The 26,882-nt window shown below is 40.4% G+C and overlaps 1 protein-coding gene across 1 annotated transcript in view; it reads left to right on the plus strand.

The window, feature by feature from the left end:
• Window positions 1–414: 414 nt before the first annotated feature.
• COL24A1 (collagen type XXIV alpha 1 chain) overlaps window positions 415–26,882 on the plus strand; it is a gene marked incomplete at both ends in the record, with an annotated part of 126,011 nt that continues 99,543 nt past the window's right edge. The window contains 5 exons of the mRNA XM_082287615.1: window positions 415–470; window positions 6,125–6,186; window positions 12,313–13,613; window positions 21,622–21,675; window positions 24,993–25,046. Coding sequence (XP_082143741.1) covers window positions 415–470; window positions 6,125–6,186; window positions 12,313–13,613; window positions 21,622–21,675; window positions 24,993–25,046 — 1,527 coding nt within the window. The remainder of the gene's footprint in view (window positions 471–6,124; window positions 6,187–12,312; window positions 13,614–21,621; window positions 21,676–24,992; window positions 25,047–26,882) is intronic.

Here is a 26,882-nt window from a genome sequence, read left to right on the forward strand (position 1 = left end):
CGGGTGCGGGTCGGCGCCCGGAGAGCGGCGCGGGGCAGCGCGCACCATGCGGGGCCGCGGCCCGGCCCGCCCCGGGGGCCGTGTGTGCTGATGTAATCGCCAGGCAGCCAGCGCTGAAATTCAACACCGCGGCGGGCGGGAGCTCCGCCGGTGCCGGGGCAGGCGGTGCAGCGCCGCTCCGCCGCCGGACTCCGCGGGCAGCCGCGGGGCGCCCCCGCCGCCCGGCCCCCGGCGCCCCCCCCCACCCGCCGCGCCCGCCCCCGCGGGCCGTACGCGGCCGGGCCGCCCTCGGGCTTGCGCGGAGCTCGGCGGAGACCTCGGGGCCGGCGGGCTTTCATGGACAGGAGCTGACCCTGCGGCGGCGCGGCGCTCGGCTTTCCCTCGGATCTCCGCTGCCCGGGCAAATGCATACAAATGCATTTGGGAGCCGAGAGGACAAGGCGAGGATGCATCTCTCCCGCGGCACAAACGTAAGCGGGAGCCGGCGCGGCGAGACGGGGCGCACCGCACCGCCACTCCGCCGCGGGGCCGGGCAGGGGATGGGGATGGGGATGGGGCTGCGGCTCGGCTCCCACCGCGGGCAAGGGACGACCATCCCGGCGGGCAGCGTCCCCAGCCGTACCTTCCGAGGGCCAGCCGTAACCCCACGGGGTCCCGGGTGCCCCCGGCGGACCGGCGGGGTTCTGGCTGCCCGGACGGAGACCGCCTGTACCGCTGGCACTTCGGTCTCTCTCCTCCGCACCCCGTGTCGTTCTGGATGTGCCCCGTGCCGTCCAGCGCCCTCGTGTCTTCCTTCCCCCGCCCGAGCCCACACAGGGCAGCCTGGCTCTGGTGTTCCCGGGGAGAACCAGTGCCCCCCGATCCCCTAGGTGGAACGAGGATCGCGGGGAACAGTGTGCCCAAGTGCCCACAGTAGCCTGGCAGCTCGTGCGCCCCTTTGGTACCTAGCTAGTAACACGCAGCAAACCAACAAACAAAAAAACCTGTAGAATTTTCGTTAAGGAGCTAAGGCTACTCTTAATAATAGAGATAGCCAGATGAGCTGCTCTATACTCACGTTTTTGCAATTGGCTGAGGTATTTCTAATGCACCCCACGTGTGCTGCAAAGGTAGAGCTCTGCTCCCTACCTGAAAGCAGCCTAGGTAAGATGGCTGTGAATTTATGATAGCTGTAATGATATTAGAGAGGTTACTAGTATGTGTCACTCTTTGTAAAGTGCTTATTTTGTTCTGGCTGTGTCTTAAGTTTACTGAGCACTCTGAGCGGGACAGAAGACTTTGTTTAGTGTTGTAGTGAGGATTATGCTGCTAAAGTGCACCTAGTGTGTAATCTGGGTGTACTTGAATGCTTGTGAGCAGTTAAGGGGCTGCCTGAAGGTAGCCTTCCCAGGAGATCTGTGTTTAATGGCTGTGTCTTTGGGACTTCTTTAGGAATTGTCTAAATGCAATTTAAAAGAGTTGTTTTATTTGAAATCTGTAAAGGGATATTGCTGATGGAGAAACATACATTGTATTACAGGAAAGAGCTACAGTAGCAGACATGCACTTTATTTAAGTTCAAAATCTGAGAAAGCTTCAGAGCATATATCTATATGCTTCTATAATGTTTACCTAATTTACTTACCTAGAGAGGAAACAACCTGGTCGCTTGCCTGTATTAGGAAACCAGAACTCCTTGCAAAAGGATCAGGTTTCCTTAGCATATGTCAAACCAAGAAACCCCTTGCAACTTCAACCACCTTTTTGTTGAAATGCCATTAGGTTAGGCCTGTATAGGGATGTCTCTGCAGGTTAAATAAATAAAGCAGTTGCATGACTTCTAAATCTCTCACCCCTTTTATTGACTGAATATTTAGTTTTAAAGTATGAACAGACTTGTGTCACCTTTGTTTCTTGCAAGCATCAAATTGTAGAATGTTTGAAGAACGATCTACAAAATATACAGAGACAAACCCTGTGAAAGAAGAGTGTTTCACATGAGTGGGAATTTAAACTGTATACTTTTGCCTTAATACAGAACAAAAGAGCGTATGCTATCTGGAGAAGAGAACTAGTGTAAGCAATCAGAGATTTACTCATAAAACTGTTGTAAAATCACATATTTTTGTTTTCTTTTTTTTTTTTTCTTTTAGGAATACTATCAGAGTTGACTGTTCTTTTGAATGTGGTAGTTTCTCATTTTAAGCCAGATGCTGTCCAAAGAATGTCTGAGCCACCAGGCAGGGAATTTCCTCTCTCTGAACCCCAGCCCTGTTGTAGAACTCTTCTTAGACCACTGCCCCTCTACCTCTCACCTCATCCTGTATCTCTCCCTTTTCCCATTCATTCAAATTGGGAAATCTGGCAAAGAATTCAGGAGCTTCCCCCTTGCTGGCTAATTGCATGGTGCCATCTGTGACCAAAGAGCATGTGACTGTCACACCAAAGAGGCTTTGCAGGCTGCTGTGTCCCCACAAACTCTGTTGCTAGTAGGTCTTCTAAAATTGGGACAGCAGCACTGGACCTGCTGGCTAATTTCATTATAGCAGCAAAGAAAGTTAACTTTCTCTTCACATCTTGAAAGATAAAGTTTATAGCAGCTTGAGGTCTTTGGGAGGCCTAGGGCATCTCTGTCCACAGGGTGCTGTGACCTTTCCAAAGCCCTTCTTAGGCTTGATGGACCCAGACTGGGCCATTCTCCTCAGCAGTCCTCAGATAGATCCAGTGAAGGAATGTATGTGGGGCAGGTGCTGGTGTTGAAACCACCATCCCTGGTGAGTGCAGGGCTGAATGCTCCTGGGGCAGTCATACTGGGAATGAGTTTTCTTGTCTTCTCTAGCAGCCAGCTAGTGGTATTTCTTCCTTTAAACTTGAGATTTAGGAAGCTATGCTGGAATGAAGAGGATAATGCTGTGCACTGACCAAACTGAGCTCTGTATGCTGCTGAGTAGTCTTCAGAGGGTAGAATTTTTCATTGTAGCTTGCCATAAATTGCTTTGAAGCTTATCAGTTTTCTCATCCATCCATCACCCCTAGTGCAAAAAACCCCCACAGATAGTTGCTGTCCACTCTGTAGGAAGAGGCAAATGGCCACAAGATGGCAAAGATTATCAGGAAGATAAACTCCATATTTAGTGGTAGACTAGCTCAACCACATTTGGTAGTGTCTTCCTCCAAAATGATTAAATAGTGGCTCTCAGCTTACACTTGCATGTTAAATAGAGAGGATGAAAAGGTAGGAAAAGGGGAGGAAGTTTAAGAGGTACCCCTTGGCTATGCCCTAAAGCCTAGGTGTTGGAACAGCTTCATGTGTGATATTAAATGGGGAAAAAATAGCCAGCATTTGAGTCAGCTGAAGTCTTCCATGCCACATGATTCTGCATTTTTCTATTGGCATGTCCCAACATCTCCAAGAGTTGTGGACTTGGCCAAGACAAGGAGCTAAGTTCCATGCAGCTATGGCAGATGATGGGTCAAGCCAACACATACATTATGCAGCAGGGAGCCTGGTGTGAGAGTGAAGACTGAGAACTGACTGATCTGCAAATATACAGAGTAGTGATCTCAACTAAGAGCGAGGGTTTGCATGAATTAGGTTACACATGGTTTCATTTACAAAAAACTTTACTTGTGAAAAAAGATCGAAGGAAGTCTCACTTTTCTCACGTGTTAGAGGATCCCCAGTCCTATGGTTGTCTCTGGTCCCTGTTTTTTGTCTTAGCTGATCACTCATCTGTTCTTGAAATTAGCTGGAGAGCACTGTGTAAACCAGACATTTGTCTTTATTTCTCACTAAGTGTTTCCGTATATCCAGTTACATCTGTGTAATTTACAGCCATGTAATGGGAACATTTTGGAATTTCTTGCTTTCCTACAATGTTTGCTGGGAGGTGACAGAGGCAGATACCTGACACACACAGCTTTGCACCTGGCTGGTGTAGTAGAAGAGGCTGTTATAACTATTAGAGGAATCATCTTTTAATTTTGGGGTTTGGCATTCTTTGAGCATCCTTATTTTGTAGGCAGCTAAAATATTTTATGTGATTTTTAATTGTAAATCCATTTTTCACCTTTGAAAGTCAAATAAAGGGTTGTCCTGAGTTTTAGCTGATACAGTGCAATGCATGGACTTTCTTTCTGGTGCAGCTGTCTCCTGTCACTGAGCTTCTCATTCGATCAAAAGATGATGCATTGTGTGATGCAGAAACTTTGAACTTGAATTCTGTTCTTTAGAACTCTGAAAAAACTGAAGTGAGTGTCCTGTAGTGGACGTGCTGTTTGGACAACAGTTGGTGTCAGGTCTCTTTTAGGAGTGGCAGAACTACTCCAGTAGACATTTCATGTCCGTAGCCAGAGAAAGCTTGAAGGGAGGAACAGCTAGGGACTGTAGTGGTGGTTAATTAAAGAACATGCCCCTACAAGCATGTTGGGATGTGTAAGGCGTAGTTTCCACCTTTCCCTCCCTCTGTGATCAGAGCTGAAGCACTGATGCATGTTTTGGAATATCCGATAAGTTCTGTGCATTTTCTTCTCAGAGACATGATGTATCTACTGTTTTACAGTGGAAATGATGACTCTCGTGCCTTGCTTTTCCTTAAGTTATTCATTTGTTCTATTTGCCAAAATTTAAGCTCTCACAATATAGAAGTCCACTTGATAAAACCACATTATTGTTCTGTGGTTTTCACCCACTTGGATGTTTCTGAAATGTTTGAATTCCAAACCCTTTAAAGAATTAGTAGGACTTTCCACTAAATACTGCTATATATATGTGTGTATGCATATGTACTTATAGATCTGTGAAGGACCTTTCCTTTCTGTTTAAACCATATATTCCTGTATAAAATGGTAGTGTTTTCTTCCTGCTTTTTTTTTTTTTTTTTTTTTCCCCCCCTGTGAAAATCTGACTAATTAGCTGGCAAGATTAGGTGACATGGAGCTATAGGTGTTCAGTTGCAACTCTGTTACTTTCAAATACTCTTGATTCCGGATACTCAAGTGCTCTTTGACCCGGTCCAGGAAACATTTTCAGTCAGTCTAGAATTTCATATTATGAGAAATCACTGAGGTTGCCTAAATTAATGAGCAAGAGGGTTGAGCTGGGGCTTGAGTGTACGCTGACTAATTAGTATCAGAACTATATTTCTGATATTTTTGAAATATTTTGTCTTAGAACTGAGTAGTTAGAGGTTACTATAATTGTTACATACATCTGTGCCTGGTTGTCCAACAATAACAGAAAATATATTTCTCATTTATTAAAAGATTCAGTCATTGATAAGAGAGTGATTAGATGTTAATCTGGCTAATAAGATAATTAAGTAAAAAACAGCAGTCTGTTCTTAACTACAGTAAAAATGTACTCTGAATAACATTCAATGCTTCTAAAGCAAATTTTGAGCATATAATCTAGATCAATCTTATATGTGTTTGTTGGAACAACTGAAACATCAGTGTGCTATCAATATTATTTTCATACTAAATCCAAAACACAACACTCCACTAGCTACTAAGAAGAAAATTATCTACCTGGCTGAAACCAGGACAGCGAGCCTATGATAGCTATCAGTATCACACACTTCTACCTGATCATGGAGTTTTAAGCTAAAATGTGATGGGATTTTTTTTTACTTTTTTGAGAGCATATCTTGCTTGTAGCATGATAAAGCTTTATAACACAAAACCAAGTTTGACACAACATTTTCACTTATGGTAAGGTGATGTGATCTATTGAGACGACTGATAGGAGGTCAAAAATATCTAATGATCTCTACAGGAATTAACTTGTCATTTATTTTATGGTTTCTTTACAGTACATTTTTTTTCTGCCAGAAAGAAATTTACTACATAGCAGAATTTATATTTGAAAGCTGCTGCAAGAAAATATAAAGCAGATGCAGTCATTTTATTAATAAAAGCCAGTGTAAAAGATATGTGCTGTCTATGAGGGTATACACAACCTTGATCTTTGTGTAAAACGCCTTCTCAGTATCAGTGGAAAGTTGTACAATGTGATGGCTTTGATTCAGGACTTGCTGAAGTCAGTGGTATCCTGCCATTTGGGTCTTGAATAAGGTTTCTGATTCCTTGGAGTTCTGAAATTGTAGATGTTTTCTCACATGTTTTTTCTTTCTTTCTCTTTTAGGAAAGCTCTCCTTTTTATTGCAATATGTGTAGCTGTGGGTGTTGCACAAGTTCCCAAACAAGGTGAGAATGCTTTGTTTATAACAGGATTTCTATAATCTGTTAGTAGATGAAAATAAAAGGCTGTTGTTCCTCGTGACCTTAGGTTCAGTTCCTTAATTCATATGAGTTAAAGAAAATACCAGTTACAGCATAATGAGAGCAAAAGTTTAAAGCACCAGTTTGGAAAAGATGACCTTTTGAAAATTGCTCATATTTTCTGTCGATGAAATTGCTTACATATTTAAGCAAGCTCTTCATAAAAAAGAAGCCTTGTACAGTGAAAAGGCTTTGATTGTGTCTTCACTACAAGTGGGAGTCCTTGGGGGTGGCAAGCTATAACTGGGTTACCTTTGCACTTAAGGCTGTGCAGGCAAACCACTGTATAATAAAGGCTTAGTCTAGGCTGGCATCACTAAAGCAAAATGTGAAATTTGGTATTCATTTGGCTTTGCATTCAGATGCAGATGCTAGTGAGGAAATAGGGTTGTCTTGTTTTTAGTTTCTTTTTTAATCTGCCAGCTGTTACAACAGCACCAGATGTGCAGCTTGCTCTGGAGACTGCTGTGGGAATAAAAGGGTCCCAAAGTGGTGGAGGCTAATGTGCCATTTAGTCACTTCTTGTTTGCCATGAGAGTGGCAGCATCAGTTATCCACCCCAGTCCTTTGCTGTACAGGTGAAGCACGAAGTAGGTCATCCTTGGCTGGTGAGTGTGTTAACTGCAAATACTCATCTGAATACAAACAGATGGGGTGCGTGGTTAAGACAAGACTCATTCCTGACAGTGTTTTGCTAGAGCCCTTTGGGATACCTCAGCAGCCTCCCACCATTCTTCTCACCAATGTGTTTTTCCTGCTTGTCATTCCCAGAGATTGGCAAGGCTTGGTTTTTCCTTCAGTCGTGTTTTTTTTGTTTTGCTTCCCCCGCTGTTGTTCTTGTAGTTTTGCCTTCCAATGTTGCCCACTGCTTGCCTGGTAAGATGGGTTGTTGATTTTTCACATCCAGCTCAGTGGGGGCCATGTGCTTTTGTGATGATGGGATTTTCCTGGATTTTTATAATCTAAGCCAATTCTCACTGGAGGAGGGGCAGCACTGTTAGATGTGTGTGGCCTGCCCTGTCCCAGGCCTGCAGGGATGGAAAGGGAAGAGGCTTTTTTAGGGAGGCAGTTTGCTGCTTCCTGGTATAGCGGGAGCAGGTGAGGGATGCTGGAGACAGCTGTGTGGTGACAGTTTGAGTGTCTTCATCCCTCCAGCCTCCCCTCCTCCTCTGCAGAGAAATAAACCTTTTCTCTCCCTTCTCACACTTTACCTGAGAGGATACACCTTGTTCGATTTGGTATGCTGCTATAAATCATGTTCAGTGAAATATATGTAAAGATACAGTCTCAGTCTTTAGGAATAGTACTTTGAGTGGGGCTTAAGGACACACAGAATTAATGTGTCTTGCTGGCTTTCCTATGCCAGTCATCTGATCTGGTGTCCGGGAGAGCATTTGTTGCAGCCAGGTACCTTAATGTACCCAGATGCACCATCACCTAGAAAATGGGCAATCTGATAAGTACTCTTGGTTCTGGTGGAGTTGATTGATGAATGGCCCTTGTCTTTTCCCCTACCCACACTGGAAATGAGAAAGGGAGAAATGTATGTATTAAGATTGCTGAAACAGAGAGAGTATCTCAGAGATCCTGCCTTCAGAGTAGCTGTGAGTATGGAAGAACGTGGGAAATGAACAAGAGGGGCTGAATGGAAGATGTGTGTGAAACAATCCAATAGCCAAATCCCTTAATCCCTCCCCAATTCCTTTGTGGGGTTATTTTTGTGCCACAAGAGGGTCAGAAGGCTTTTTGCCAAAGCTGGTGTTAGATTTTGCCTTCCCTCATGAAGCAGGAAGGTTGTGAATTTTCAAAGTTCTCCTAGAAAGTGGAAGGAAAGCTTGACACCAAAAACCCCCAAAAAATTTTCCTTCAAGAAGTTGAGCTGTTACAATTTGGGGGACTAATGGCTTGAATAAGCAGTAAGTGAAGACAGATGTTTTGTAGACATGGGTAAACAAAGAAAACTGACGACTGATAGGTAAAGCAAATAGTGGTTGTCATGCTGGGAGGAAGAATGAGGGGGTTGCCTGCTCCCAAAATCCTGTGTGCTGCCAAGAGCTTCTGAAAGCCTTAAAATAAAAATACATGTTGGACCAGAAGTGAAATGACTGGCCAAAAAAGTTTGGAACAGCCTTTTGGCTTGACAGTGGGTTAACAGGCAGCAAGTCAGCAAGGAATAATTACTTCATACTTACTTTTTTGATGTCATTATTCACACAACATTTATTTGTGTTAGCTCTCTCAAGACTTGTCATTGTTTGCAGAAATCTATTTGCAGGATAAAAAATAGGAAATAACCTTATTCCTCATCATCCTTGCTGATGATTTTTCCTTTTTAAGTAACTTTTGAACTATGTGCTCTTTTCAAATCAGAACTGCCAAAAATCTGGCAAATTTGCTTGCAGTTTGAGATTTAGTAGCAATAGGCTACTAAATGTAATTTTTATGCTGACTTGTAAACCAGTTAAGGCTTTTTATTTTATACTTGAATTTATAATACTTTGGATAGATCACATGAATTACTATTTTAAAATAAAAATATGTAATTAAAATATTTTTAAAGTACAAGTATTTGCCCAATATTTCAAGTTAGGATGTGATATTTAGACACAACCTTAGGTTGGATGAGCAGCTGTTCTCCTTGTGCAGTCAGCTGGCCCAGCCAGTGCGCAGAATTAGCGGAGCAGTGTATTCTGCCTTGGGGATTATTTACATGTGTAAGACTGCATTGCCCAGAGCTCAGGACCTGTGTTTCTTTCCAGCTTCCCTTCACAAGGGCAGTGCAAGCACAGCTTTCTCCTCCAGAGCTACAGGCAGACCAGGCAGGACAGGGTCCTGGGAAAGTGTGATGGTTCATTAGTAGATGCACTGTGCTTCGGAGCTCTACTATAACCTGACCTCTATTATCAGCCTGACAGATAAAAATACAGCCATAGTAAATTAATTGCTCTGAGGCAAAACATCTTGAGAAATTGGCACACACAGGACTTTCTGCAGAACTATTCTTTCTCCATACCTCCGTCTGCACTGGCTACTCGCCAGGATGATCTTGGCCCATCTGTGAATCTCAAACATGACTAGAAACACTACAAGGTGTGTAATTAATTTTCAAGATGTACAGTGCATTCAGGTTGGTATTTTGGTTCCAATTTATAAATCACTCTCAAGGAAATCTCAGGCACTTCTCATAATTTACCACTGAAACTAAGCCAACATCTGTCTATTCTTAAAGTTTGCTATGAATACATTCAGTAAACAGAGAAAGGGAAACTGGGAAAGGGGAACTTTTTTTCCACTTAAAGTGCAAACATCCATTTGTTTCAATGGCTCTTTTCTTTTAATGTTGCAGCAATTTCTTAACTTTTCTTCTTTACTCCAGATTTTTGTTGTGCCATTTAATAGCTTTTTTTACTTAGCATAAGTATGCCCATAGTAAAAGTGCCCTCAGCCAAATACTGTAGAAAGTGCCTGTGTCTGCCCAGCCAGGCTTATTTGATCAGTGCAACTATTGGATATTACTGTGTCCCGCAGCCGTAGGCAGGAGGAGAGAGATCCAGCAGGCAGGAGTAGTGCAGCAAGATTGATTGATTTAATTATTTTACAAACTCTTTTATAGACTTTTTTCTTCACAGTCTAATTGGACAAAGGATCAGACATGCCTTGGGGTGATAGGCTAAAATCCTAAAACATCCATTGTCAAAATATTTTTCTACTGTGCCATAAACAAGGCTTTGCAAGGTCACAGGTGTTCATAGTTTTTAGAACTCTGCTAATATCTTCGTGAGAGAGAAAAGTATCTCACGGGCTTATAAAGAAGCAGGAAAATTTCTTGCTAGCAGCATTTTTGTATCCACAATTGGATACTACAAGTAATTTTTAATATAGGTGTTTCACTGAAGTTGTTCCAGTGAGGGATGGGAACAGATGATATTGTATGCTTCTGTGCAATGCTGTTTGTGAAAACTAGTGTTCAGTTTCCCCTTGTGCAAAAAAATCAGAAAATTTGGGTTAGGGGGACCTTGAACTCATCTGGTCCTAACTCCTGCTGAGATCAGGGTCAGTGTTGAAGTTATTTCAGGTTGTTGGGTCCTGTCCAGTTGGTCTTCGAAAATCTCCAAGAATGGAGATTACACAATGTCTCTGTCCCCTGGTCCAGCACTTAACCACTTTTGTGGTGAGAATGCTTTTTCTTTGTACGGAGCTGAAGTTTCTTGTGCTGCAGCTTGTGCCTGTTAGTCCTCAGCTTTTCTCTGTTTTCTCTATGGCCTCAATTCAGATAATGGACAATTTTAATCAGATTCCCTCAAACCTTCCTGTCTCTAGGCCAAGCCAAAAGTTATTCCTTCAGCCTTTTCCCATGTCATATGTTTTAGTTCATAATCTTCTCGTTCCATGTTTCTGTGATTGCATTTTGATTCAACATCTGCAATATTTCTGTACCTTTCACAGACACTCTCACAAGCAATTTTACTAATCAATCAATGCCATAAATGCTGTCTTATTTTGAGACCCTACAGAAAGGGTCCTGGGGATGGGTGGTTTAGCTACTACTCAAGCCTTTGTAGTGTTTCAGCTGCATCATAAGGGATATAACGGTGTCTTTATATTTATCCTGAAGAAAGGTATCTATGCTCACCAACTCCAATTTAGCCAAATCTGATTTAGGCAATATGAAATTAATTGGGTAAATCAACCTTCAGCTGTTGATTTACCCAAAGGTGGCTTTGATTTCTTATCCCAGGACAGATATGATTTCAGTTAATCAGGAGGATAGATAATTGTGTTTCTACCCATTAGGTGAAGATATTTAGCCAGGTAAAAGAGGGAGACACTTTAAGGCCCAGACTAAGGAAAGGCTTAAAACACATAGCTTGCATTGAATGAGAAACTGGAGAATCTAGTGAAAGAACCACTGCCCATTCTGCCCTGTAGGAAGATCTATCCAGACTTCTGTATGTCAAAGCCAAACCTATAGAACATAAATCAGTGGGCCAGCTGGCTGCTCTGTCTCTTTAATGTCTGCTGCTGTAGAGTGCACTCTTAATTCAGTGTCTTGTCAGGGTAGCTGCAGCCTTGTGCACTTTAGGGGGAGAGATGAGCCAGAAGATGGGAGCACTACCCCTTGGGTCCTGACAATTCTCCTCTTTCTTTGCTCCTCACTACTTCCACTGCTCCAAATTCACTTCATCCGTGGCTCTAACAAGTAAACTGTGTGGAGGGGAAGGAGGCGATGGCGGTGCACTCAGTTGCATCTCCCCTTGGAAAGATCTTTGTTTTCTTTTAGTCAGGCTAACTTTGGCACAGATACATACAGTATACAAACAATTCCCTTTGTAGCCAGCTTAGTAATGGCACAGGGCCCTGCTTGGTGAGTGGAGAGGTCCCTGTGAAAGCACAGCAATTCTTCCCAGGTACCAGTTGAATTACCCCTGCATCACATAGTAGCTCCTTGGCAGGGCTTACTTTTCGATTTTGCTTTGAGCCAGTGACTACCTTTTGGTGCTCTGCTGAGGTGTTACTGTGTTGTGAATAGCTTGTCCTTTCTTATTAACAAAGCAACTGTTCCCTCAAATGCTTTCATTCCAACTTTTCAGATAAAGAGAAAAAGCATAGGTTTTTTGCAGAAGAAAAGATTTTCTTAAAAAAAAAAAAAAAAGCAATTCTCTGCTCAAAGAGTAGACAGGATTAGCAAAATAAATAAGGAACTGACCAAAGTGTATTCATTGATCACTGGAAAGCTTGAAGAGAGCAAATGAGGATTTTTCACTTTCATAAGTGAGTTAACCTACAATGGACATTTTGTGGGCCTTTCTGTGTGTTTGTTTTGCTTGGGGTTTTTTTAAGATGGAAATTCTGATCTGGCTTTAATTATTTGTTTGGTTTATGTGAAAGATCAGTGCCTTCCACTAGGGATTTGGTGGCCTTACTGTGTGAAGTGTATATGCTCAGGGAGGTACAAATTTGTTAAAATGCTGTATATACATTTGTTTATATGGATCTGAATAAATGAGCTTGTAAATGAAATCAACAGTGTGCCTTTATTTCTTTTTACAGCAATAGATGTTCTTCATCAACTAGGCCTTGTGAAAGATGTTCAAGAGCCATCAGAGACAACGGTGCCCTCAACATCCTCTCCATTACCTCAGGGGGTTCGTCTAACTGCATCAGGAATTGTGCTAAGTAGTGATGCCCATATTGAGTCCCCTGTCACTCAAGTCATACCATCGAATCTGGGGCATCAGTTCACCTTATTGGTTGGGTTGTATTCTTATAGAGTCAGTAATGCTTTTCTTTTCAGTATTAGGAACAAAAGCAGGCTCCAGTTTGGTGTGCAGCTGCTACCGAGAAAGGTAGCGGTGTACTCTGGAGGGAAGCAGCCTGTGTACTTTGATTATTGTGTTCATAATGAACAATGGCATTCGTTTGCCATTGGCATTGGAGACAAGACTGTCTCAGTATTTGCTGAGTGTGGAAACAAGTACTACAGCAGTGAAGTACTTTCAGAAGTGGAGACATTTGATTCAGAGGGTGTATTTACCCTGGGAAGGATGAACTCTCACTCTGTCAGCTTTGAAGGAGTTATATGTCAGCTTGATATTATTCCCTCTGCAGAAGCCTCTGCAAACTATTGTAAATATGTGAAACAGCAGTGTCGCCAGGCTGAAACGTATCGATCTCTGCATGGGGCTTCACTTGTGTCGGATGGGCTGGATGTTTTTTCAAAGATGATCACTGATGAGGAAAACCAGGAAGATATATCAGCTTATAGATGGAAAGAAGTATCAAATGCGCCTGTTACCAATGTTGCTCAGATTCACTTTCTACCAGACCACTTTGAGTTAAGAAATGACTCTGCATGGGAGTTTGCAGAGACCAAACCTCTGGTGCTGGAAGCTTGGCCTCAAACAGAACTCCAGGAGAACGTCAATCTGGCTCTTCAGCAGCAGGAGATGAGCAAAAAAAGAAACATCACTAAAACCCCTGCAGGATCGTATCCAAATAGTTCAGCTAATACCACGGAAGATGCAGGCAGACATAGTGAGCTTTCTCTGATCTCCCCTGTAAAACAGAGTAAAACTAAAAGCAAGGGAATGGAAAAAGCAAAACAGCATTTAGATGAACCAAACAAAAAGCAGCAAATCTTCCACACAACCCTGTACAGTTTGCTTGCTGAGCTCCCTCTGGATAATCAACTCCATCTGGGGCGGGAAGGTGCATTTGATGCTGATGAGACTTATCATACAGAAAACAGTTATGAAAATGGTATTGATAATTATGCTTATGACTATGAAGATCTTGGCAAAATGTTTGAAAGGGGAAGTGTCAGAGGTCCAAAGGGGGAAACTGGACCTCCTGTAAGTTCTCTTTATTACTCTTTATACTATATTGCAGCATCATACATTTAACAGAGGCTTCGAAAGAAACCTCTCCAAGCATGCCAAAGCCGTCACTGCAACTTCTCCCAGTTGTATTGTACAAATGTTTGCCTGCCCTAAATATGTCTCTTTCTTGCATGTAATTTTTGTGTAAGTGTCATATACTTTTACTTACTGGAAGAATATAAAGACATCCAAGATATTCACATTCTGATGAAGTGGTAGGCAACCCAGACTTTAAAATTTGGAATGCAGCTGGATGTTTGTAACTGTTAATTACAGAGACTGCTCACTTAATAAAATTGCAGGCTAAATTAATGCAGTTCACAAACATAGGTGCTAATCCATAAAAAGAACAGCCAGGCTGCTTGGAAGACTGACACAGTTTTCTTAGTTGAGCAATGCTGTCAAAATTTTTAGTTGTAGAAAGACACCAGCTGCAGAATCCAGTCTGCAATCATTCATAACCCAAGGTTATGGGGTCAAGCAAACCCACATATAAAATGTTTTTTAGAACAGTCTTAACAAGATTTAGAGATTTTTTTTTTTTCCCCAGTTTACAGGGTAAGTGATTTTGGATGCAATTGCAAAAGCACAGTAGTGTTTTTAATGGAAACTCATTTATCCTTTCTTATTGTGTGCACAAGGCTCATTAACTTTTTAATACATAAAAATGTGTCCATATATGTGAAGCTCAGATCAGATCAGAAAGAACATCAGCTCCTGCTTAGCCTGGGAAATATGATAGATTATGCTTCGTGCTTGTGAGAGATTTTGGTTAAAATTTTAAACCATAGCATGAAGTAAATAATTTCACTTGCTTTGTTGTTTGGTTTTGGTTTTGTAAGTGCTCATCTGTGTGCTCATTACTGAAAGCACTTTAATATGTGTTAAGCAGTTCCTAATATATATTTGAATATGACCATAAATTTATTGTGTCTGTTCTTTCAGCACTGAAATATTTTTTTCTTGTACTAGTTAACAACTAAGAATCTATTCAAAAGTTCAGTTTTTTCTCTAAACAGGATCCAAGCACAAAGGAATTGTTACACAATTGAAAAATGTGTTAACAAGTAATTCACACTACTCCAGAGGGGCTCTTGCTTAATCTTCTTTGATTGTGAAGTCAGTCTTTTTTTCTCTCTTTGTCCCTTATGATTGCATTTTTGGTGACATATCTCTAAGCATGTAGCTGTCATCAGCATGAGGTTAATTTCCATTTTTGTAGCTTAGGATGTTTAGTAGCTACTAATGGAAGGTTTTAATTTCAACCTGTAGCTTGTTTGTTGTGATTTCAGTCAATTACAGCCAAGAAAGTTAAATCTGTTCATTATGTGTCACAGAAATGGCTGCTGATAATGTTGTTGGTCGTTTGCATTACTAACAAACACCAAGCAAATGCTCCGGGTTTTTTTTTTTCTAGACACGGGCACCACACGTACAGTGGCAAAGACAACAGCTAATTTGGAGTGTTGAATGATGTCTGTGTTACCATCTTCAATGCCTGTCTTACAGACTGGGGATGGAGAAGTTTGTCTTGCTTAGGAATGCAGATTGTAGTCTGTAGGGAATACGGTGCATTTGTGCTGAGGTGTTTTGCTGGGTCAGGATTTAGATAATATGCCCGAGGTCTTAAAGATCTGTGGCAGAGCTGGGAAGTTAATCTAGACCTTTGTGGGCCCTAGGTTGGCTGAAGGGGCCAGCAGCACCTACTGGAACAGAAGCAAAGCTAAAACGCTGCACTGCCAGAGAGGCTGACACCAAAGGGAGAGGAGGTCTCTGCATGGAACTAAGAACTGTGCTCTGTAGAGATTTTGTGGCTCAGTGTCTGCTACTGTTGTTGGCTTCCGACTGGAAGAGATGATCTTGGTTTGCTTTCTAGTCTAGTCCTCCCATGCAGAGAGGACAAGAGTTAATGCAGCTTTTACATGTGTGAGTAGCACTTTAGTATGTAAGTGCTCACAGAGCCTTTGCAATGTGGAGCCTAAAAAAGCAATGCTGAGGAACTTGAAAACTTCCCTTGCAGCAAAAAGTCCTGATGAGGCATGAAACCCCCTCTTGTTACTTCTTTTACTATGTTGTGGTTGGTTTGAATCTTCTTTCAAGATTTGAACTCAGAAGTTAATGTTCCTTCTATTGGAATTGACAGGCAAGGACTAGCTTCTGTGGTTCTTAAACTACTCAGCTTCTTTTAGCTTTTAATCATCTACCAGAACTGATTCTTGCCTTGTATAATTAGGCCTCTTGTATTCCATGATCCCACAGCTGTGGAATTCACCCACCACTGCAAAGCAGGACTCCAAAATTTAGGCTTTCATTTATGGATACTGTATAAGACAGGGACATCTATTTCTTCAAAACTATTAAGACCCTGATTAAAATTCTAGCAGTTGCAATGGCCAGAATCCCCCAAGAAAAATATGAAGTGAGTTTAAACTGGAATAGTATGAGCTCCTGAAACACTTCTTTCAAGGGAATGCTGCTCTGTTCATCTGATGAGCCACTCTTTTTTGGGATGCAGAGGGTGTTGGTAATCTGTAAAGATTACAAAAATGAATGTGGTGTGTATTTTTAACTGTTTAATTTTCAAGCTGATATTTTTCATTGCACAATCCTAAAGTAGTTTGCAATAACATAGTCCCACACTGGTAAAAGGAGAGGCTGATGTGAGCTGAAGAGCTGATTTATGTTACTTGCTGGCAGGTAATTGCATCTTCAGGCCTATCTGCACAGGATGTGGCCTTCCAAGAGAAGTGAAGTAGGAATTAGTTTCCTGCATTGGAAAAGCTTTCTGTATTTTCAACACACTCTGCCAGAAGGAAGAATGGTAGAAGACCAAATGGTGCTGTTCCTTCTAGCTGGTAAAGAGAAGCAGTCTGGAATGGTTGCCAAGTGGAATGGGAAATGGCAAGCCCTGCAATAAACAGAATTGAGTCCTGGATGACATGTTCTATTGCAGTCAAGAGGTGGGAGAGTAAGGACACTGAGAGAGCAGTTCAGAGATCCTAAATGTCGTGCTAAATGAACAGCAGTAGCTTCCCTTTGACACTTAGTTTATTTCACTTATTTTACTCTTAGCTAGCCTTTCACACTTTGCCTACTGCTCTCTTAGCTTATTTCTCAGTTGAACAACATTGCTTGTTGAGGCTCTCCCTGACCACAGGGGATATATTGGTTACTTAATCCCTTCCATGCGTTTCCCTTCCTAGGCTGAGAAATCTCTGTATCTGATGATTCAGATAAAAACTTTAGATTCCTGCAGGTTTATTTTTAGTAGCAAAAAGATAATATTATTTTAAAATATTCAAGCATTTCATTTAATTCTCCTGAAACCTACTGCAGTTTCCTTATCTTCTGTACAACAATATTGAAAAACTTTAATCCATAACTCAAGGCAATATGTATATTCCTCTGATGTTGATGATATTGCTTTGACTGTTGTAGGAATTCTTGACTGAGAAAGGGAGACTTCCACAGCTGTAAAGAAAGGAGGTTAATCATACAGAGATGACTGCCTGCTCTTGGGCATTTGGAAAGAGAAGCGTGCAGATTTTATTGTTTCCAGTGAAATGCAAATGAAACAAGAATTAAAACAATAGGTGGACATTCAAATTTGGTAGGATCCTTGTTGCTCCACAGTTCAATTAATATTTGTATGAAGGGCTTAAAGGAAGTAAACAAAGCATGCTAGGAGCACAAAGAAGAATTCTGAGTGACAGAATTGGAATTCCAGATGGTCTAAAACTGATGGGATTAAATTTAGTGCAATAATACAGAAATTAAAAGTACAAATAGGTGATGGGGGAGTGACCATGGTTTGACAGTCGTGAGGATCATAGATTGATATCATGCTGCAGCAGAGACTTGATGCATCTCACTGCTGTGATGTTTGATACATTAGGAGGAGTGGTGAGTAGCAGAGACAGGCTACTTTTTTTACTGATTTGAGTATGATGAGGTTGCAGTTCAGAGAAGTGTCCTCAACTTTAGACGAGGAGCTTTAAGAAAGATGTAGACAGATGGAAAGGATTGCAGATGATTGTAGTAATAGAGGTATAGTTACAGAAAATATGATTCTGAGCAGAGTTTAAAACAGAAGTGTGTTTAGTAATGAAAGTTAGGAACATATGTTATAATTTTGCAAAGGGGTAGTTAATAAAGATACTTTTTTGCCTCTTCACATTGAAGTATGGCAAGACAGAGTAGGAAATTTTAGGTGGGGCAAAAAGAAAACATAGCTTATCACAGTAATACCTGAACAATAGAACAAATAATATTAGCAGTGTTAGAAGTGAAATTTTCTTTCATGGAGATGTTTTAGAATAGGTTTGGAGCCTGATGCTTCTCTTTACTTCACTGCTGCACTGCAGGTATTTTGGTGATGATGTGCAGAAAGTTTCATGGGTTTTTTGTTTTCCTGAAGGACTGTCTTCATATTTGATGAATCAAGTGTTAAGCTGGTATGTTTCTTTAACTTAGTCTTTTTAAAAGGAATGGTTTGAGGTCAGCTGAATTTAAGTGGTTGAGATGTAGTCAAGAGTCTTTAAAAGAGAAACTTCAGAGCTGTTTCATAAGAGAAAGTTCAGTGAATAGGACTTAGATATTGAATGGCATGAGGATCAACATATGCCTGTGCAGAAGTTTTAACTACTTAATGCAGAATTTACTGCTGTGTGTCTGAAACCTTAGAGCCTTGCTATATGTAAATGAAATGTTTCCTATTACCTCTGGGTAATAGGGCAAGTTTAAAAGATCTATCCATAGAAGGGCTTCAGTACCTTGGAAACGTCTAGGAAAGTTCCTTACATTCATTCCAGTGACCATTTAAAAGGCCGTGAAAGTTTCTGAAAGAGTAGCATCTGCTTTTATTATTTCAGGATTAAACAATGATTATTTGAAATTTGAGCTTCTCTGCCCAATAGATAAATTAAATGCTTACAATTCCTAAAGCTGGTAAATTGTAGTACCTTTCTTAAGATACAAATTAGATGTTTTGAGCAAAATGATCTTATTAAATGAATTAACTTTAAATTTGCATCTGTAATATTTATACAAAGTAACTTTTGTTTTATTTGGTAGTGGTGGTTAAAATGTCAAATGCTAAAAATCACATTAACATTTCTAATTGCTTCAGGTTTGTTTAATTACTGTTTTCAGTAGTTGAAGGAAAAGCTATTCAAACAAGTGACTTATTCCTTGGTTTGAGAGAGATTGGCTCACTCTCAGATGTTGATTTCTGTGGTTTTCATGGATGCCTGAGAGGCCTAAGTAGCTTCCTAGCAAGCATAAAAATAGTCATGCTGATTTGAGGTTGTAGTTGCTTTCACAGATTGTAGAAATACATAGGATGGAATAATGTTGAACTGCTAGCTGGGAAAGCATGACTTGGAAGGCTTAGGTGTGCTCTACTAAAGTCAGCTCTCAGCAGAGATGTTGCCTGAGTTGCAGGGAGTCTGTGATGGAGGCTAAAGAGTAATGTCTCTAGTTAAGGAGAGTCCTTGTTAATATTTTAATCAAACACCTGAGTGGCTGGGGCAGCTGCTTATTGTTGTGAACCAGAGACTTCATCTACAACAGCTGACTGTTTTAAAATCCCCTGGGAAAGCAACATTAATCTCTGTCTGCCTAGTTCAAAATATATTTTGCTGCTTCTTTTAGGGGTTTCTGAGGGCTTGGTTGTGATTAGATTTTCCTTGTTTTGTGGTTTTCTTTTTGTATGAAAAGGGATAGTTACTTATGAATTAGTGTAATCAAAGTGAGGGTTGATTGGATTTGTGTTTTTGTTTGTGTATTTGTTTTCTGTTGCAAAGGAAGCAGATAATGTTTAAAAAAATTAAGAAGTCACATAGGGAAAAATGTTCTCATTGCCCTCATTCAATAAATCAGCAACAAAGATCAGGGATCTTAATACTCACTAAGACCTCTATTAGGAAAATGGTGAGGTTTAGCTATGAATGTATTTTTAAGGAAATGTCTGAAACGGGGATTGAGAAGATCAGAAATCACAAAAGAATGCACACAAGTAGCAACTATTTCACTTAATAAAAGATAGGTTTTCTTTTTCAGTCCCATGATAGTTATCTAATCAAAGGGCATCTCTTAACTTACAATTTGAGAGGAGATATTGAAAGCATATTGCTTCAGCAGAGCAGGGTGGGAACTTTCTGTGCCCTTTCAAGTGCATTTTTGAACCTGGACAAGAATGCCAGGTCAAGAGTTTTCCATGTGTCACTCTGCTACATTTCTTGTGCTATTAAACATGAGGTCTTTTTACCTCAGAAAAATGAGGGTGTTAGTGAGCATTTATGCAATCGTGGTGAATAGAGAATGTTCTATGCTAAAAGCATGACATGTGGTTTGATCTAAAGACCAGGGCTGTTACAAAGGCTTGTGTCCTCTAAATTGCACAGAGAGGGAAGTGCAGGTATGGGTTTCAGCCTGACTTAACATAGCATGTACAGACATGCAAAAATTCCCAACTACAATTAAACTTCTATGTTTATTATGATTAATTGGAAAGGAAATAATTTTTATTTTTAATTCCTCAGAACAACAGTTGTTTTCCCAGAACTGTCCATAAGTGATCGGTATTTTGGCCAAATTAGTGTAATTAGTTAATGATGCCTAAATTCTGTAATCAACACTCTCTTCTCTGACAGTGACATTACCTTTCTAAGAAAAAAGAAGTATCACACAAAACTAGGTTTTTAGACATCCATCTTTTGTCTTAATGAAATGTTGCTTGCTAATAAGACCCCCAAGGGCGTTTGTCTTTTTTTCCTTCCTCACTTCTCGTTTTTTATCTCTTTTTTTCTGTTTTGCAAAACCTTCATGTTGGTCATTTCAGCCACCATAATTACCCTTCTGGTTTTCCTGGCATTCCTTTCAGCCAGCTTTCAGCATTGTTGTTTGGTGGTGGGCACTGTGATACTCAGTGTTTTGCCTGGTGTCTCAGCTGAGAGGATGTCGTACGTACAGAACAGGGGAGGGTGAGGAAGCCTGGGTGAAAGAGCAGGTTGAACCCCTAAATGCTATCATCCACTGACCTCCTTCATGAGGTCTGACTCTCCTGATGCCCATATGCCCTTGCAGAAAGTACATGGTTTCTGTTAAAGTGGGGGCTTGCTGTGCAGGAATGTGGATGGGGGTGAATTCACCCTTAAGAACAGCCCATCCCTCTGTAGGACACTAATTTAATAGATGAAATATAATATAAAGTAGTGCAGATTTTAGTTTAGAGTTCTTATTTGTATTTGAGTACAATGAAGTAGATCCTGGGGTTTTGAATCTGAACAGCAGTCGTTATATAGAAAAGGAAAGGTTTCTATGTTCAAAACAACTAGGTATGTAGGGGATGTTACACTGTCGAATACAGTGACTAAAAATCTAATTCATTTGTAAAAGATACATTTGATCATATACTAGCATTTTAAAAAGTCTGCATTATCTTTAAAGAGAATGATATTCATTATATAGAAGGACAAATGTGCCACTGGTTATTCTTACTAGAAGCTTTTAATAGGAAACTGGGCAGTAATTTGTCCCCATTTATTTTCTCTATTTCATGTTTGTCATTTCTGTGAGGTGGTATCTTATTTTTTTCACAGTTACTTCAACCTTCCTAAATGGTTTGGCATGCCAGCGTGCTTATTGAAAAGCCTTAATTATTCTCTATCCTTTGTTTAGAAATACATTGCACTTGCTTGGTTCACCTGATCTTCTCTTCCTTTAGTACCAATATACTTGAGTAAAAGTTACTATCCAGATTGTTAGCTCCAATTTCTCTGACACAAGATACTTTCTAAATAGAAACTGATTTGCAGCCAGATTAAAAACACAGTTTCTTGTAGTTTGGGAGTAGCTTTTTAAATTGAGGAGGTCAGCACGAGCAGAAGGTCATCAGTTAGCAGAACTGGTTTCATGTAGAGTTATGATACTGTCCTTGGCTCAGGTTTTAGCCTCAACTGCTTTGATTTTCTGTCACCAGGGTCCTCCAGGTCCTCCGGGTTTACCTGGTCCTTCAGGGAAGAGAGGTCCTCGGGTGAGTAAAACAACTATGTTCTTCTGCACCTCTAGGCAGGTCACCAATAAACAGTCTGGAATTTGCATAATTTTGTTTTTCTCAACTTCATTGGTATGCTTTGCGATTATGAAAGTGTATGATTCTTAACATTTGTCAGATGGGTTAAAGTAAGACAAACAAACCGTTTCTCCTGCTGTGAGCCTCCAGCAGAGTTAATTCCATGTATGGGTGTATACACTGAGCATTGTTACATTTGCACCTGGCTTTTGCTGCTCCCAGTATTAACTTCTAGTTTTTCCATGCTGCTCCCATCTGCTGCAATCTAAGGTCACGTTCATTTGTGTTTGGAATGAGGGGGAGTGATTAATACAGGCCACAGCCTCTGAGGAGGAGGCACACGCTACAAAATTAACCACTGCAAGACAGATTGGGGGCGAAAAAGTACTCCCAAAAAACTCTTTTAATCTCTTGAGCTTCAGCAGCTTGATCATAGCTTGATAAATATCAGGATGATTTGCTGAAGAGATGAGCTACAGTAGGAAATGGGTTTTTTTGTGTGAATGAGTGCACCCCAACAGGAGTAGGGACAGCATCCTTGCCCTGTGCCTGGGGACAGAGCACGGGCTTTGCCACAGTGAGCACAAACCTGTGCCCCCACTGCCTGAAAGGGCCAGAAGCCCATGCCACTGTATGGATTAGCTGACGAGGCAAAAGAGGGCAAATACATGTTTGTGCGATTGTGTATAAAAACCATTTGCTTGAGGAGTCCCTGAGGTCATGGTTGATTTGGGGGGGTTTCAGGAGAAGGGCAGCTGGGAGGGAGCAGGTGAAGGTTTGTTGTGTGGATGATTTCAGGCCATGGTGGCTGGGGATGTGAACGGTTGTGGCTGGAGTGCCCTCATTCAGGCAAATTGAAAGTGGGAGATAAGGGAATAGTTTATATGCAGGCTCAGCAGATGTGTGGGAGGAGTTTTGATTCTGCCTTTGAGGAACGATTAAACAAGATGCTGCTCAATAGTATGTTGAAAGCCAACACAGCACAGGATGCTCTAAACTTGGCCTGATGGGTAGGAAGGGCACTGGTCAAAGAGGCCAAAAACCAGACTGATGCTTTATAGCAGTTTGGAGGCAAGGGAGTAGAAGAGACGCATTTAAAAGTATAAAATGAAAGGTATTCCTTCAAATTCATCTCTTCATGGCTTCTTGGATCCTTCTGTGTAAGAGCTGACAATTCTTACAACTCGGCTTTTTTGTTGCACACTGCCTGTGGCAAGGATATGTCTGGCATCAGAGGCAGAATCTCATATATCCAAGTAGATATTCACAATTGGAAAGATGTCTTTGTTTTAGAGGAGGCAGTCCATATGTTTAAAGCCATGCCTGTTGGTGAGATTGCCCTTACCCAGCTGCTATTTGTTTGGGATTTTTTTTCTGCAGGTCCTTTTACAGGTATAGAGTACTTAAAAGCACAATGCTCTACTTTGTGAATTCTCTAGATTAATTATTGTGTAGGATATGCTTTTCAATGTGAAGAGACAGCTTACAGTAGGGTGCCTGGAAAAGGATGAAAATGGCTGAGATTAATATTTACCAGTAGTTCTGAGTTTAAAATATATTTATATGTGCCAAAAAAGTCTATAAAACTATTTGATAAAAAATAAATTGTTTTGAAATGTCAGTGTTCTTTAGTTTGTACAATACTGATAAATTCAAGCAGGTGCAGCTAGTGATGATGTATGTTATGATGGGAGATTTGTGAGCCAAAAAGCCTGTGAAAACTTTGTTGACTCAAAGTTCATTTCCTCATCTAGCAGCCTGCAGTGTGACTTCTGTATTCCTTCACATGAGCTGCCATTTGTGATCCTGAAATGTGACTCAAGATGTCAAAGGGAAACAGCAGAGTGCAGAGCTGCATTGCCTGGACCTTCATCAGAGTGTGTGTCCAAGCCTGATCCTGACAGAGATCCACATGGTTGGGACACTTGGGGAATGTGTGATTAATGGTTAGAGATTTCCATTGAAAACTGATTTTGATCCCTGCAGTTCTATGATAAAGAAGTCCACATCTGACAGTGTTTTTTGTGTCTTCGCTTGTTCCAAGTTTCTCAATGACGAAATTTCAGCAGTTTCAGAACTAATGATGACATGAAACTCCTCTGATGCCTCTCATTCCATGAGAATGCTTTTGCACTTCTGTGTTGCAGTACTGTGCCCCAACACAGTAACATTGCAGGAAGCAAAAGTAGGAGCCACTGCAGCTATGTTGGCACTTTCTATTTGTTTCCTTTCTCCTAAATCCCTGAGAGTGCCTCCAAAGTTGCCAGTGTGCAAATTAATCTCTCAAACAGCACATGGGATTAGCATTTCTGTGGAGTTATGTCAACATTGTCATTAGTCAGAGGGAGCACTTAAGAGATACAGCTTTCAGTGTTACTGCAAGGTATAATTGATAGATTATAATGAATACAATTCAGCCTTGTGTCGGAAAGACAAACACCGAGTTTTTCTGTTGTTAGACCACTGAATATACAATAAAGTTGAAAAGTATTCTTATTATATTTGGTATTTGGATTAGGGAATTTTGGGAGAATTTTGGCCTTAGTGAAGTCAACAGAAGCTTTGTTGCCAATTTATCAGGGACAGGTTTTCGCTGGTTTGGTCCTTCAGTACCTGGAAGATGAATAGCTGCTGACAGCCATTGCAACACATATTTTTCCTAATGTGCAATTTTTCAAGGAGTGGGGATTGCTGAATATGTTGCAGAAACAGACACTTATACTGGAAGGCAGAGATAGTCTTGATAGCTTATTTTGTTCCTGGAATAGGTTAAGTTGAATTATTTTAGTAACAAGTCCATTTTCTACAGTAGCTGTGGGAGAATCAGGAGAATCAGAGATTTTTTTTTAAAAGGAGGTGGGATGCATTGCTTTGAGACACCTTTTAAGTCACTGAGAACTCACACACTTCCTTCCGTTTGCAGTGTATAGCTGGGTACCTCAGAATATGATTTTACTGATTTTATCCCATGCCTTCAAGTGTTGTAGCTGGAGAGCAACATTGCAGTGACTATGCCAAATACCTCTTAAGAATTACCTGGGAAGACAACAGAAACTGAGATTTCTAAAAGAAAGGGGGGGTACTCAACTTCACTTTCAATTTTTTATAAAAATGTGTATGTTTTATTTCTTGTGAATCCTTTCAAAATCATAACTGGTGATTCTAAAAGCAGGAAAGATGCAGTAAAATTATTCTCTACAAAGCATTCACATTTGTTCAGTGGTGTACTGAGTAATCCTGCTTGTTGTTCTTCTTCATTTGTTTGGGTTTTTTAATAGGGTATTCCAGGACCACATGGTAACCCAGGATTGCCAGGATTGCCAGGTCCCAAGGTGAGTTTACTTATGTATGGCACCATGTAAATACAAGAACTTTTTAATGACTTTTTGGAAGCCCCAGAACTGTTTCTTATAAAAGAAATAATTGGCCTACTTTTGTTTACAGATGGAGACTGCTACTATAAACATATTTTAATTGAATGTAATCAATCAAATTGAACTTCATATCAAAACAAAATAGCAGATTACTCAGTGGAAAGAAAAACACCTATGTATGCAGAATGATGACTTGGAAACTGTTGTCTTTGCAAGTAATCTGTACTTCCCAAAAGAGTTCCTATCAATCAGCTCAGCCCCTGATAAACTGAAATTTAAATGCTTACTTGTTGTAACCTTTGGTTTGCTTTAAAAAAAAAGGGGAAAATGTAGACTGTCAGTGCCTATAAATTGCTATTTTATTGTCCATGTCCAACTTTTGATATTGAAATATTCTAATATCTCAGACATTCTTATTGATTAATATGCTAGAAACTTTTTCTGAAGATTTATTGATGTGATATTTAAAATCAAAGAAAAAATACTGGACTGAAAGCTCAAATAACAACTTCAAACTTGTGTAACATAGGCCCTTTAAACAGATTTGACAGATTTGTGCAGTTGCAGAATGCCTTCAACTCATATTTAGTTTGAACAATTTGATAGATTTGTTAGGAAAAAGGCAGCACCATAATTTGTTTAGTATGATTCCTAATTGCAGGAATCTGACATGTCATGACAGGTGCTGAAATCTGCTTGAGGACATAAAAAGAAGTTTAATAAAGCTTTCAGTGCCAAGTGCTGTAAAACCAAGTGACTGGTTTTTGTTTTTATCTAGTTCTATAGGAACAGTTCAAGATTCATAATTAATTTTTACCGTACGCTGGCTATATAATAGAATATATTGCTAGGAAGATAATTAATTGTAACCAATTACTGCTAGGCTTTGTTTTATAATTATTTTCTCCCTCTACTGGATGATAATTCTGATCAGTTATGTAGCTCTGCCCATGAGTTTAAGAATGGAAGGAATTGTACATATGTGTATGTATATATATAGGTTTTATTTCAATATGAAAAAATATATATATTGCTAGGTGCTTAGTGATCTCTATCCTTTCAGTTAGACTATAAGTTGTCCTTTCAATACAAGTATATTCTAAAATGTTTTTCTCTAAATAAAAATTAACCAGGTGCTCTTGAAGTTTTGGCTATGAAGATCCAATTGGCCCACACTGAAACAAACACACTCTTGTTTGATCTTAAAACGTGGCAGATGAGTTGCAAGAATTTTCTAGCAGTAAAAGAATGCAGAATTTTATTCTGTCTTTAAGATGCATGAATTCTTCCCTCCTGTGCTGAAGGATCCTTTATGCAGTTGCTTCTGAAACATGGCACAACAGTAATATCCTTCCAGCAAAGGATCCAGCCCTGAGTGAGGGCCAGCAGTTCCAACCAGTGGTTGATGTCCTCAGCATTTAATTCCTGATAAAAAATCCGGCAGCATTTTTAAAGTATTTTAAGGGTATCCATGAGGTTTGGCTTTATTCTTGTGTCTCTGAAAAATAGATTTGTTAAGAAAATCTAATTTTATGTATTCTGGCACTGTGGGAAAGATGAGCCTGAGGAAACCTGTACAAGGTTATGGTTCATTCAGTAATACAGCCTGATAATCCTGCATGGTGTTGGAGGAACAGCTGGTGTCCTGAAGTGACGGAGACATGGGTAGAGCAATTTGGCTGGAATGTCTGCTATAATCCTGCTTGGATTTACCAATAAATCTGCTTTTCAATGTTTTGTGACTGCACGAAATTTGCAAATGTAGATCTCACTTCAGTGGGAACCTGCATTATT

The sequence above is a fragment of the Coloeus monedula genome (assembly GCF_965178545.1).
Source record: "Coloeus monedula genome assembly, chromosome: 9".
In the NCBI taxonomy this organism is placed as follows: Eukaryota; Metazoa; Chordata; class Aves; order Passeriformes; family Corvidae; genus Coloeus; species Coloeus monedula.